This window comes from Nematolebias whitei, chromosome 10 (genome assembly GCF_014905685.2).
Source record: "Nematolebias whitei isolate Nwh7 chromosome 10, NemWhi1, whole genome shotgun sequence".
Classification (NCBI taxonomy): Eukaryota; Metazoa; Chordata; class Actinopteri; order Cyprinodontiformes; family Rivulidae; genus Nematolebias; species Nematolebias whitei.
Window position 1 is genome coordinate 5,020,217 of NC_056507.1, and position 13,598 is coordinate 5,033,814.

Sequence of the window (13,598 nt, forward strand, 5' to 3'; positions counted from 1 at the left end):
GGTTAGACGTGTACTGGTAATGGTTAGGTTTAAGGTTAGGCGTGTACTGGTAATGGTTAGGTTTAAGGTTAGGCGTGTACTGGTAATGGTTAGGTTTAAGGTTAGGCGTGTATTGGTAATGGTTAGGTTTAGGGTTAGGTGTGTACTTGCACTGGTAATGTTTAGGGTTAGAGTAAGGGTCAGGGTTAGTCTATAGAATGAAAAATGAATGGAAGTCAATGCAAAGTCCCTGTAAAGATAGAATGATAAAGTTGTGTGTGTTTGTGTGTATTCTGTGAGCCAGGAACATTTGGGCAGATGGCATCAAGTTCCCCTCGGCTCATTTTACTCCCTGCCGCCCTCTGATGTCCTTGTACTGTACGTGGGTGTGTATGCCTGTGTCGGTGCGTGTGTGTGTGTATACGTGTGTACGTTACTCATTGTGAGGGAACAACTGTTGTTTTTTGAGGATTTGCTCTTCTTAAATCATCAAATATCAAGGTTAATCAAGCAGCGCTTATACAGTAGTTATTTGTGGGACTACGGACAAGAAAATGGTAAATGTACTTATACATTGCCTTTCTATCTAATCCAGATAATCAAAGTGCTTTACAACACAATCTGTGCCCTCATTTACCCAAAAATAAATGGATTGTTCATGTATTGTGTGTGTGTGTGTGTGTGTGTGTGTGTGTGTGTGTGTGTGCGTGCGTGCGTGCGTGCGTGCGTGCGTGCGTGCGTGCGTGTGTGTGTGCATCCCTTGGCAGTGACATCATCAGTGTATGTGTTTATATCCAGGGGTCAGTGAGGTCGCACTTTGCATTGTTCTCATGCTGAGTTTATATGTTCAACAGTGTTCGTGTATGTTTTTAGTGAATAGGTTAAAATAATACAGCTCTTCAGAGGGAAATAAAACATGAGCAGATGAAAACAAATTAAATTAAAAATGACTTTTATCGTCCATTTCCTAATTAAAGCCATTCTCTGAGCGAGCAGCTCTCTGAGACGGTGTGTGTAAATGTACTACGATGAAATAAATCTTCACGCAGGAAGCAGCTGAGTCACCGAGGATGTAAAGATATGACATAAAAAATAAACATAATAAAAAACAAATCCCAGTAACAATGCGACATAAAGCCCCATGAATTCCATTAAATGTTACTGTGGTGCAAAAGATTTTCTTTCACCCCTTTACGATGACTGATCTTTAAAAAGTGGAAACTTTACGAGCCGCTTGTCTTTCAGATCCTGTCCATCGGCGTTCTGGACATCTTTGGCTTCGAGGACTACGAGAACAACAGCTTCGAACAGTTCTGCATCAACTTCGCAAACGAGCGACTGCAACACTATTTTAACCAACACATCTTTAAACTGGAACAGGTATGATCGTGATGGTGTTTCTTGTTTCCTTAGGGGCTGTTGGTGGCTCATTTGCTAGAACTGCTGTCTCTCAGCGAGAAGGTTGCCAGTTCAAATCCCGGCCCAGGACTATTCTGAATGGAGTTTGCATGTTCTCTCCGTGCATGCGTGGGTTTTCTCCAAGTACTCCGGTTTCCTCTCACAGACCAAAAACATGCATGTTAGACTGATTGGTAACTCTAAATTGTCTCTAGGTGAGAGATAGTGAATGGTTGTTTGTCTCTGTGTCCCTGTTATGGACTGGAGACCTGTCCTGGTTGTCCCCGCCTCTCGCATAGTGATAGCTGGACATGGACACCAGTGACCCCTGGGACCCGAAAAGGAAGAAGCGGGTAAAAATAATGGATGGATGGATGAATAAACAACAGTCTCATCAACACCAATGGCAAAACTAGATGACACACTCTACCAGTTATGTGCTTTAACTGTTGCCACAAGGTGATAATCAATAAATGGGTCATAAACAATCACGTGAGGAATTTACTCACTTTTGAATCAATGGCTCATGGGAGTTTTTTTAAACTGCTGCTTTTCTGACATCTTGTATCAGCTAGCTATACTGCAATGCTAACACTAGCTTGTACATAACAGGAACTGTCAGGGGGATTTAGGTACTGGTCATGGATGCTACCACTTACTAATGTTAAGTTAATGTGGAGCCATGTGTGTTAGAGAGCTGCTTTGCAGCTCAAGAGACAGCTCTCTGAAGAGCACGGAGCATGCACACCTGATGATCTCCAAGGCCTCGTCCGTTGTCTGTCAGCTGGACAGCAGAGGCTGCGTTGACCTCGTCTCTGATAAGCATTATATAAAGTAACTTCTTTATACTGTTCGTTGGCAGACCTCGTGACCGGATAACATCTGTGTAAGTCTGTTTTGAATTCTGCCCCCTTGCAAGTAAACTGGGTTGAAAAGTCTTCTCGTGTCCTCAGCGTGGCTTGTTTGAATAATGAGATGATGAAAGGATAATTAATTTATCCAACAGGAATGACAGATTTTTTTCACTACCTTTTTTCAGTTTTCTGTCCTGGTTTGTAACAGTGCTAACTTTTGTAGCATCTACTACTGGGAAAAACAACAGCCCCATCACCCCATGCTTCCTGTGTTAATGGCTACGTGTAGTTAGCATGACTAAAGGTTTTAGAGGGAAAAAGGTAGCAGACTGTCAGTTTTTTCATCCCCACCTCTCTTCATCATTCAATCCACTGCACTTTTGATAGAAATCATTGCCAGCATCACAGTTTTCCTCTCTTTAAAGGACTCCAACACAGGAACAGCTATGTTTCACATTCCTTTTATTTTAATAAAGCAAGTGGGGAACAAAAAAGTAGTCATTTGAGGTAGATGAGTTTCAATCAGCTGGCATGTGTTGATGGATCTGTCAGCTCTCGTCTCCTCTTACTGATGTTTATATTCTGTGGCAGGCCACTGTCAGCTGAAGTGTGACTGGTGGGGGCTGAAAAGAGCAGTTTTGATTTAATGAGTGGAGTCACCCACAGTAAAGATCAGACTGTAATACGGTTAGTGTTTCACAAAAAAAAGTATATAATTTGAAATTACCGTATTGTTCATTAACAATAAATTAGTCAACATTTCTCTTTGTGTTGTCAAACGTTCTGTTAGGAGGTACTTCCTGATTAATATCTCTGTTTTGAACAGACCTTGTATTTGAAGGTTCCTTCCTGTGCTCCATCCATCCATAAATCCATCCATCCGTCCATTATCTTCTGCTCGTTCTGAAGTTGGGTCGTGTGGGCAACAGCTTGAGCAGGGAGGTCCAAACATCTATTTCCACAGCCACCTCTTCTAGCTCTTCTGGGAGGACCCCAAGGTGTTCCCAGGTCAACCGAGAGATGTAGTTTCTGCAGCGTGTCCTGGGTCGTCCCCGGGGTCTCCTCCCAGTCGGACATGCCCGTAGCACCTCTCTAGGGAGACGCCCAGGAAGCATCCTTACCAGATGCCTGAACCACCTCAACTGGCTGCTCTCGATGTGGAGGAGCAGTGGTTCTACTCTGAATCTCTCCCAGTTAACTGAACTTCTCACCCTGTCTCTAAGGGAGAGTCCAGCTACCCTGCAAAGGAAACTCATTTCAACCTCCTGTATCCACGATCTCATTCTTTCAGTCACTACCCAGAGTTCATGACCATTGGTGAGAGTAGGAATGTAGACCGACCAGTAAACGGAGAGCTTTGCCTTACAGGTCAGCTCCCTCTTCACCACAACGGACCGGTACAGAGTCTGCAATACTGCAGATGTTGCACCAATCTGTCTGTCAATCTCATGCTCCATTCTTCCCTCACTCGTGAACAAAACCCCGAGATGCTTGAACTCCTCCACTTGAGGCAGAACCTCACCCTCGATCTGGAGAGATCAATCCACCCTTTTCCAACTGAGGACCATGGCCTCAGATTTGGAGGTGCTGATTCTCATCCCAGCCTCTTCACACTTGGCTGTGAACCGCTCCAGTGAGAGCTGAAGATCACAGCACGATGACGCCAACAGGACCACATCATCTGCAAAGAGCAGAGATGGAATCCTGAGGCCACTGAACCAGACTCCCTCCACCCCCTGGCTGCACCGAGAAATTCTGTCCATAGAAGTTCTGAACAGAATCTGTGACAATGGGCAGCCCTGGTGGAGTCCAACTCCCACCCTTAAGGGGTCCGACTAACTACCGGCAATGCGAACCAAACTCTTGCACCGCTTGTAGGGATTGAACAGCCTGTAGCAACGGAACCTCAAATCCATACTCACGGAGCACCCCACCACAGTGTACCTTGAGGAACACGGTTAAACACCTTTTCCAAGTCCACAAATCACATGTAGACTGGATGGGCAAACTCTCATGACCCCTTGAGGACCCTAGTGAGGGTCAAGAGCTGGTCCAGTGTTCCATGGCCAGGACGGAACCTGCATTGTTCCTCCTGGATCTGAGCTTCCTGTGTTGTGTTCATCTAATAAGTGTCAAAGTGCTGCTGAGATGCTCTCAAGCACTGGATGGTGCCCAGTATTATTTCAACAGAGTCCATGTTTATTATCTTGTAATCACCGGGGCCTCCAAACCTTTGGCTGTCTGCTGTCAGTGAGTTTATGTTACAGGACAACAGCAGAGCCCGGGGCCCTTCTCTGACATGCTGCTCTGGCTTCTTAATCGAGCGTTGCCAGGTCTCGGCTGATTTCTGTTTAATCTTTAAGTGACGTCGTGCAGATGTCATTTGGACAGAAGCTCTCCACACCTTGTCCGTGACCATTAAATGCACCATTAACTGCTGACCAGAGATCAGTCCAAGCATACTTTGAGGCATGGAGAAATTTTCGGGCTTTCATAAACATCTTTGTAATGATTGTTGTTTTTTGGCGTGTTATTTAAGAGGTTTAGATTATGCTGTCAGTAACCCAAAGCTTCATCAATACTTTGAGTAATTTTGTTGGCTTCGGACCCGTCAAAAACTTTTTTACAGCAGTTCAAACACTTGCATTGTCTGATTTTCAGGTTCAAATAAATCTTTGAGGCATTAGACAACGTTAAACCTATTTTGTGTGTGTGTGGGGGGGTTCTTCTTGAATTTACACACAGGGTGACGTATGCAGCTGAGAGTCAATATCAAGTTAAAACTAAACTATCTTCCATTGTTCTGAAAGTCCATTTTTATTTTCTTTGGTCGGTCACCATTCATTTCAAGCTGCAGTCAGTTTTTATTACCATTTAATCGTCTCAATATAAAACATTTCAGGAACGTTTTGTTTACTTTCCGTATTCTTGGATCTAGCGAAAATATATCTTTGGTCAGAAACCGTGAGATGGTCAGAGGAAGTCGGGTATGGCAGGGAAGTATGTGGTAGTAGTACAAGACATTTACAAGGACGGCAGACCGTTTTGAGATGTGCAGCAGGAGTTACAGATGTGTTCCTTTGTTTGGGATCACATCATGGATCAGTTCTGACCCATTCTTGTTTGTAACAATGACAAACATGATGAGGAGTCCCTGTGGACTGTGATGCTTGCAGACACTGCGATCTGTGGTGAGAATAGGGAACAGGTGGAAGAGTTCGTTCTACTTACTCAAAGAAGCCAAACTGTGAGGACACGAGAAGATATTTAACCGCTTTTACTTGTAAGGACAGATGGTCACGACAGGCTTACACGGATGTATAAAGTTACATGCTTGGAGCCCGGTCACGAGAGTCTGCACCGGACGGTGTGCGATACATGCTCATCAGCTCCCACAGGCCTGATGACCTCAGCCTCCCAGCTGTACATGCAAGATCAAGCCAGCTCCTCTCCGTGAGAGAAAGGAACTCTCTGAACTCACACACGGTTCAACATTAATTTAACATTAGTGATAAACTTCCTTGACCTTGACCAAAATTCCCCTGACAGCAATTATGAACAATTATTATCTTGCCTGTTGCAGATGGCTCTTTGAAAGGCCTCACTTTGGAGAACTAGCTTATTTCTAGTTTATAACTAGTTATTATTTGGCGGCGCGACGGCTCGGTGGTTAGCACTGTTGCCTCACAGCAAGAAGGTCCTGGGTTCAATCCCCGGTTGGACCTGTGGTCGTTCTGTGTGGAGTTTGCATGCTCTTCTCGTGCTGCGTGGGTTTTCTCCAGGTACTCCGGTTTCCTCCCACCGCCCAAAAACATGCACGTTAGGCTGCCGTCAGGCCTCGCTTGTAAAAGAGATCTGTGACCTCAGTTAAATAAAGATTAATAAATTAATAAATAACATTTCTGACAGTGTTGACGAGCTAATGGCTAGTCTGAGTGGTGCTGCTGTCCTAAAACACTTCTGTTACCATCATTATGCTGTTGTTGGAGTAGTTTTGTTTAAAACGTCTGTTTTTACTCCCACTGGGAGTTTTGTCCCCGTATGTTCATTTAATGCTGTTGTTTTACGCCCAAGCTGTCATTTTCATCTGATCTGTTAACCCCTCTATCAGAGTACTGTTGCTCTTTCTATTTTTGCTCTTATTAGCTTTCTTTACGCCCCATACGAAGCTCGTGTGTAAATATAGAGGCCTGAAATATTCGCTCTTCCTAAGCAGCTGCTCCTACGTTGCTGGGTTGGTTTGTGTGAAAGGTGATGGTACAACTTCAGTTGTTTTGCAGCTCATCTGAACCGTGACCGAACCCCGTTCTCTGCATGCTTCGTGAACTGAGTCACAGCTCTGCAGCCGTCTGCCTGCTGGCTCGGCCTGTTTACCTTAACGTGCTGCAGTGAAACGGATGAGCGTGCGTGTTTTTGTCTCTTCATCAGCGCGTCTGCAGCTAATTGTCTCTCTGCCTCTTTGAGTCAACACACGTGTCTGAAAACTGCTTCACAGACGCAACAAATTTAGCCTGATGAGCTGCATCAGTGTCCCTGAGCGATTCCCTTGATGAGGTTTAAACAAAAGCACGCGCATGTAGCTTTTAGATACATTTTTTTACAGATTTGCTTTTATTCTGCACGATCTGATCCAACTTTTGGTGGAAAAACGAAGCCCACATGCTCTGAATGCTTTGTCAGTGATTCAGTGATCTACAAGTGGCGGGCAGACGTGTCGCATGTATGAAAATATGTTTGAGTGCAGCTTTGAATACCTCTTTCTCAGTTTAATAACTGGGGCTGTTTGTTGCTGAGGATGGTCGAGCCAAGTTTTAACTTTTTGTTTTTATTACACAATGCTCGTTAAAAAAAGTGCAAAAAATTCAATTAAATGTTTTGCGCACATAAAGAGTAAGAATACACAAAAGACACAACACATCAACTTTTATTTCATATGATTTTTATAAAGAAACAAGAGTTTGACGTACTCTAAATGCACCCAAAATAACTTGTTTTTGTCAGTTTTCCACTCAAGGTAAATAATATGTTTAGGAAGATTTCCAGCTTTCTGAGCCTAACTGAGAATAATGACTAGCTTTAGATTAAACTGTCAGACAGTAAGCACACACACTGGGTTTCAGGACAAGATTAACTAACCTCTCTTTTGGGGGCCCTGTTAAAGAAAATTATGCTGACATTCTGGCCTAACAATCTTCATCAGATCATGAACAAACATGGAGGCTGTTACAGTGTAAGAACTAGTGACTGGCTAATAAAAAGTCACAATAAATTTAACTTCTCTAGTTATCGTGTTGCAAGTTTTATTTGTAAATTAAAGCAAACAACGGTTTGGGTACGAATCATAACCTCTTTGAGAAATTGTCACAAAATTTCTCTTTCTGAATATTTTACTCTGGATAGTGTTGGTCGTAGTTTAGCACCATGGACTAATGCACTCTGGTATAGCACATTTCTTTAAATATTTGATGAATAGTTTTATTTACACTGCACATTAAACTCTTTGTAGTTTTTGTCTCTTTGGATAAATCACCTTCTTATCTTGTGAACTCATTGGCTCCCTGATGTTGACCCTTAATGTTTTGATCATTCCCTGCTAGCGAATACTTACAACTCTGAACTTTGAAAGTATCTAGACATCTTTTGAAAATGTCACTCTACAGCAGCTTCTCTTGGAGAGAAGATTCTAAGCCATGGACTTAACACACTGATCCAATGCACACCTTTTTCTAGCATCTTAACCCAGCTGACAGAGACATTTCAACAAGTGTCTCTCACTGGTTTCTCTCCTGGGGGACACTGAATGGGACATGGGTCATATACCACAGTTGTCAATGGTTTCTGGGGGCTACAACCTTCTCCAATTGGCTGTTCTTTCACTGACAACAACCATCCAGACTGATGTTTTAATGGTGGCGATTCAGGGTTTGAAGTGAAATGTCATCCTAAGTAGGAATTTTTTGTTGAATAGTATGAAAAGTTTGCAGAAATATAAACCTTTTTGACTTTGGTACTTTTTCTTATCATTGTCAAAATTCCATTTAAGTTTTAATTTAAGTCCCACCCTGGTTAAAATGGTGTCGCCAAAAAAATGAGAATTAAAAACCTGATTAAGATATCGTAGTAATTGAAGCAGTGTTTTTGGATCTAAAATGGCTTTTGTCACATTAAACCATCTTCTTCTTTTTCTTTCGACTTTTCCTTCTTCAGGGGTCACCACAGTGAGTCATCTTCCTCCATCTCACTCTGTCCTCCGCATCCTCTGTCCTCACTCCAACTACCTCCATGTACTGCATCCATGTATCTCCTCTTTGACGCATTAATCCGTAATATACTTATTCAGAAGGGATTTTATTTTCTTCATTAAGCTTACAGTAGTTTCAGTCACACAAATTGCCAACAGTGTGCTATCATTGGTTATGAAATATCAACCTTTTAAAGTTAATACAGGTGTACCACAAGGCTATGGTCTTGGCCTACTTGTTTTTTGTTTATGTATGAATGATATGCTCTGTAGTTGTCCTGATGCAGGTTCACATGTACGCTGATGACTCAGTTGTATATGTGACTTCTACCTTTGGGATGGACTTTGGGTTTGTTAAAAAAAAAAGAAAAAAAAAAAAGATCAACATTAAAACAAAACACAAAAACTTAAGGGAAGTCATTGAATACCCCAGACGTTTTTTTAAAGCTTTATAAGTTCACTGCAACCAGAAAACTCAGACTGTGTTGCTGTGATGATGTTACATGTTTGGAAAATTGTTGGGTTTCCCTGATCACAGACCCTTAAACTTTCTGATTTTACTGAATGGGTCATTTTTGGGGTTTTTTGCAGGAGGAGTACAGGGCAGAGGGCATCACGTGGCACAACATTGACTACATCGACAACAGCAGCTGCATCAACCTCATCAGCAAGAAGCCTACGGCTCTGTTCCACCTGCTGGACGAGGAGTGCAAGTATGTCACCTGTCGAGTCTAATCCCCTCGCCTCACTCACGATTCAAAAAGTTACCAGTTTCTGTGTGAACGATTAGATTATGCTGCAACACAGCAAGCCGTGATTGTTCACATTCAGTTCATCTTAGAAAAGGTTCCCATCACTAATAAACGTAAAGTTTGGGATCCATAGACGGAGGCATCAGTTTTGTGTTGTTGCTGATGTCATTAAAGTCGTGTTGCTGCAAATCCTGTCATTCACTGAAAATGCACGATACAGATCATTTTAATATTAACTAGGATTTTCTTTCAAAACACGAAGTCGCCTTACACGGATCGAACATCCTAATTGATTGAAAAACACAAATCTTTACTGGGTTGCTGGGAGTTTTTGTGTGAATCGTTTCAAACCTCCAGCTGATAAATTACGTTCAACTTTCTTTATAGTTTTGTCATTTTAAATTGCATCTAAACAAATTGCTAATTATCTTTTGGTATAAATTAGAGCTGGACTTTAAACTTTATTGTGCCATTTTATGGTATCGATATAAGAGCTGGATTATGATTGGTAAAACTGAGACACCTTTAAAATCAAACTGGTTCACTTGTGTAACGTTAAATCTCCTTAGAGAAATGATCTTAGGTACCTTTTTATGCTGATGATATGGATGATTATATATTTATTCTTTTCACTCCGCTTCTAAACTGAGGTAAATTTCTCCCTCTGATTTGTCCTTTCACTTCGTTGTCTGTTTTTGATTTTAAAATGTTCCACTGCAGGACAGCACTTTGTCTCTGAACCTATTTTCCTTCATGAATCAAATCTTATATGCTGCGACCCCCCCCCCCCCCCCCCCCCGTAGTAAAACCCACCAGGCGGTGCACACACAGTCATATTTATCTGTTAGCTGTCATCTAACTTACCACTTAGTGTAGCTGCTTCATCTGGATCCAATAACACCTCAAACGTTGCATCTATGTGTCTGTGTGGAAAGAAAGGGGTCATTTTTGGAAAATCTGGGTCAAAGTGGGAAATCTCCTGAAAAGAAAAACAGGGGGGGGCTCTCTGTGGGTTTTTATGCTGCCAGTGGGTGAAGCCGAAAGATTACAGAGAAAGCAGAGGAGATGCTCAAAGATGTCATCATTCACAGTTAGTGAAGCTAGTGGGGCCTTGGGGCCTCTGGAGAGATGGATTAGGTTACTACAGAGTAGAGGTGTTGGGGGGGGGGGGGGGGGGGGGGGGGTCATTTCTCTGGTGAAAGCATCTAGCTTTGTGACCCCTGCGGATATACTTGAACCTGCTGTGTTGTTCTGAGGTGAAGGGAGGAGAGCTTTGGATAATATAAAACGTCTATTGGAATGTTGATCCAGCCTGCAGAGGTTTAGCAGCGAACGGCTAAAATGTTCATGAATCAAAGGTGAAACCACCGAAGAAGAATGTGGGAGCGGAGCCGCAGTTTTAGGCACAATGACAAGTTTGGGTGGAATATTTTCCTCGAGGGTCGGAGGAGTGAACCTTTCTGTACGTACAGTTTGCATTCTTTTTCATTAAATACGTTCCTTGGGCCTGATCTTCAGCCGCTCCATTGACACTGCAGTCAAAATAAAAGTAACTTAAAACCAGGTTAATCTATAATTTAATAAGTGTGTTCATGTGCCACTGTATGTTCTTTTCCAAAGAACAGAATGAAAACCAAATATTGCTGTGAAATAATGAATGGTGTAGTAAAATTATATAAATATATTTTTTAATCAGAACCAATTTTTTTGATTAAATGCAGTAATTCATAAAAGTTTTAATATTTTGGTAATCTTTGTTAATTAGAGTTTGAATTTAATTACAAGTGTTTATGATAATTCTTCATGTCGTTGCCTTTACAAAGCAATATTGAAATACCAGCAGAGCTTCTCAGTTTGAGGTCTGGACTTTGGATCATTCTAGGACCTTTAACTGGTTTTCCTTAAACCACTGGAGTGTTGCTTCAGCGGTGTCTCTGTTCTGCTGAAGACTCAAAGGTTCCTTCAAAAGTCTTTCTATAATTTGCATTCCTTTAACTCTGTTCAAGTTTCCCTGTCTCTGCTGATGGAAAAAACAATCCCACAACATGATGCTTCCACCACCTTTCTTCTCTGTGAAGGTCTTTCTTCCCCATATCAGAAATAAAATGTTTAATTTTAGTTTAATTTATCACACCACTTTCAATAAATTCCAGTCTTTTTGTCAAGTATTGTCTTTCTCCTGCCACTCTTCCATAAAGGTTATCTTTGTCCTCCTGAGTGTTTCTCTGGTTTATGCCCTCCATCCCTGGTCCAGGAGTTTTTCTGGACCCTTTCTTGGCAGGTGGTGGCATCATCGTTCCATTTCCTAATAAATGATTGTAATGGAGCTCTGTGGAATCTTCAGGGTTTTTTATCTCTGAACTGTGTGGAGAGTTCCTTGGTCTTCGTCTTGTCTCTTACTTCTTGTTGGTGTTGATTCTGTGGTTTGTTGCAACAGATTCTGAGACCATCTGACGCTTAGATTGCTCACTGCACAGGTGGATCCTATTTAATTTTATGACTGCTGAAAGTAATGGCTGTGACTTCAAAGCAAATGCAATATTCTGAAGTATTTGATTTAATGTTGAAGTAAATTGACAATCTGATAAGGTTGTAAGGCAATAAAATAGAAATTTACAATCGGGGTGAATACTAGTTGAAAAGTCTAGACATGGAATTTAGTCTAGGTTGCTTTAATGAAATGTAAAAATATATATTTTTGACTTTATTTTATTTTTTTTAAGTTTCCCTCAAGCTTCTAATCAGACGTTGCTGGACAAGTTCAAGCGTCAGCATGAAGGAAACAGCTACATTGAGTTCCCCGCTGTCATGGAGCCCGCCTTCATCATCAGACACTACGCTGGCAAAGTCAAGTACGGAGTCAAGGTGAGAAAGTTTGGGGATGTGTAAGAGGAATTATTCTCTGCGAGAATAATTCATTCACACTGGTTTGATGCTACAAAAGCAACATTTATTCATCACAGCCACTGGCCGTGATGAATAACACAGTCAACTTTAAATAAATTAATCAAGTTTATGACGTATCCATTTCCACAAGAGTATTTATTAGAGCCCAAATGATATATTGGTAGGGCAGATATAGGCATTTGGGGACATAGCGGTATTGGTGATAATTATCCCATTATATGCTGATATAAACACTGGGAACAAGCTGTATCCTTACTTGCACACAGTGTAATTGTACAGTGTATCCAGCAGAGGGCGCATACAGACTACTTTCAAGTCGTGGCCGTTCACTTTAAGTTTCACTTTCATCACAGACGAAGCAGGGAACCATTAAAAACTGTGTAGTGCATTTTGCTGAACAGAGCATGGTAAGTTTATTTTAACTGATCTGTAAAATAAATCAACAGTAATAATTTCGCTTCAATCCTCCAACCCGCTTGTCATTAGCTACGTGCCTCTCAAGTTAGCAAGCTAACATTTAGCTAACCTAGCATAGGCTATTACCTTGTGAAGCTTTATCCAGAACAATAAATCTAACGTAGCAGTAAATATACATCAATGTTAGTAACGTTATCTTTGTCGTCTTCAATAAAATGCATTGTTTGTCTGAAATATGTACTTCTCTGCAGAGAAAATAAACTGCTACAGTCAGTACTAATTAGACCTTCAGCATACGTGACTGACTGTTTAAACAATGAACAGGGAAGGTGTTTCTTTGTTTAATTTATATTTTGTAACACTTGATAACTTGATGGTGAATAGTGGAAGATAGAAAATGTGAACACATGTTAGGAAGACTGTTTCAAAAAGTGTTAAAACGGGTTTAAAGTAGCTGTTTTCTTTGATTCTTGGGGGTGGACAAAGCTCAAAAATTTTCAGGCATTATATCGGTTATTGTCCGGCACCCCTTTCCAGTATGGGTATTAGCGATAGCCAAAATTTCCATATCAATTGGGCTCTAGAGTTTATTGATACAGATATAAAATTTTAAAAGTTAAAGCAGAAAGCAGCAGTCCATCTATTTCCCTCTCTGCTGACTTATTTTTCTGGCTAGATCTGATTCTCTGTTTTCCAGCTGTGTGATGATAAGAAGCACATGTGCTGGAATGGGTAACATTTGACTGCATGAAATAAATTCATAACTGCTGATCACGACTGTGGAAACGTATCCCACACCAGCTGAGAGCCAAGGAGGCCTTTGCTGTCAACTATTGAGCTGTGGTGCTAAAAAGTGTGTGAGGAAGAACGCAGCGCTCGCTTTTGTCTTACGAATGGAGAAAACCTTGAAGAGTTCTGGGTTTTTAATGCGGAGATCAGCTCAAATGTCTAATTCCTTACAGACTGTCTTTGCCCCACAGTTACAGCCAAGCAAGAAGCGTTTAAATTATTTTTATGACGTTATTCCTAAAGTTATCACTGTTCATTAGA

The 13,598-nt window shown here is 41.4% G+C and overlaps 1 protein-coding gene across 1 annotated transcript in view; it reads left to right on the forward strand.

The window, feature by feature from the left end:
• Nucleotides 1–13,598, forward strand: part of LOC119416085 (unconventional myosin-IXAa) — a 128,130-nt gene that overhangs the window by 77,924 nt on the left and 36,608 nt on the right. Inside the window, exons 10-12 of the mRNA XM_037683262.1 lie at nucleotides 1,225–1,359; nucleotides 9,064–9,185; nucleotides 11,948–12,089. Coding sequence (XP_037539190.1) covers nucleotides 1,225–1,359; nucleotides 9,064–9,185; nucleotides 11,948–12,089 — 399 coding nt within the window. The remainder of the gene's footprint in view (nucleotides 1–1,224; nucleotides 1,360–9,063; nucleotides 9,186–11,947; nucleotides 12,090–13,598) is intronic.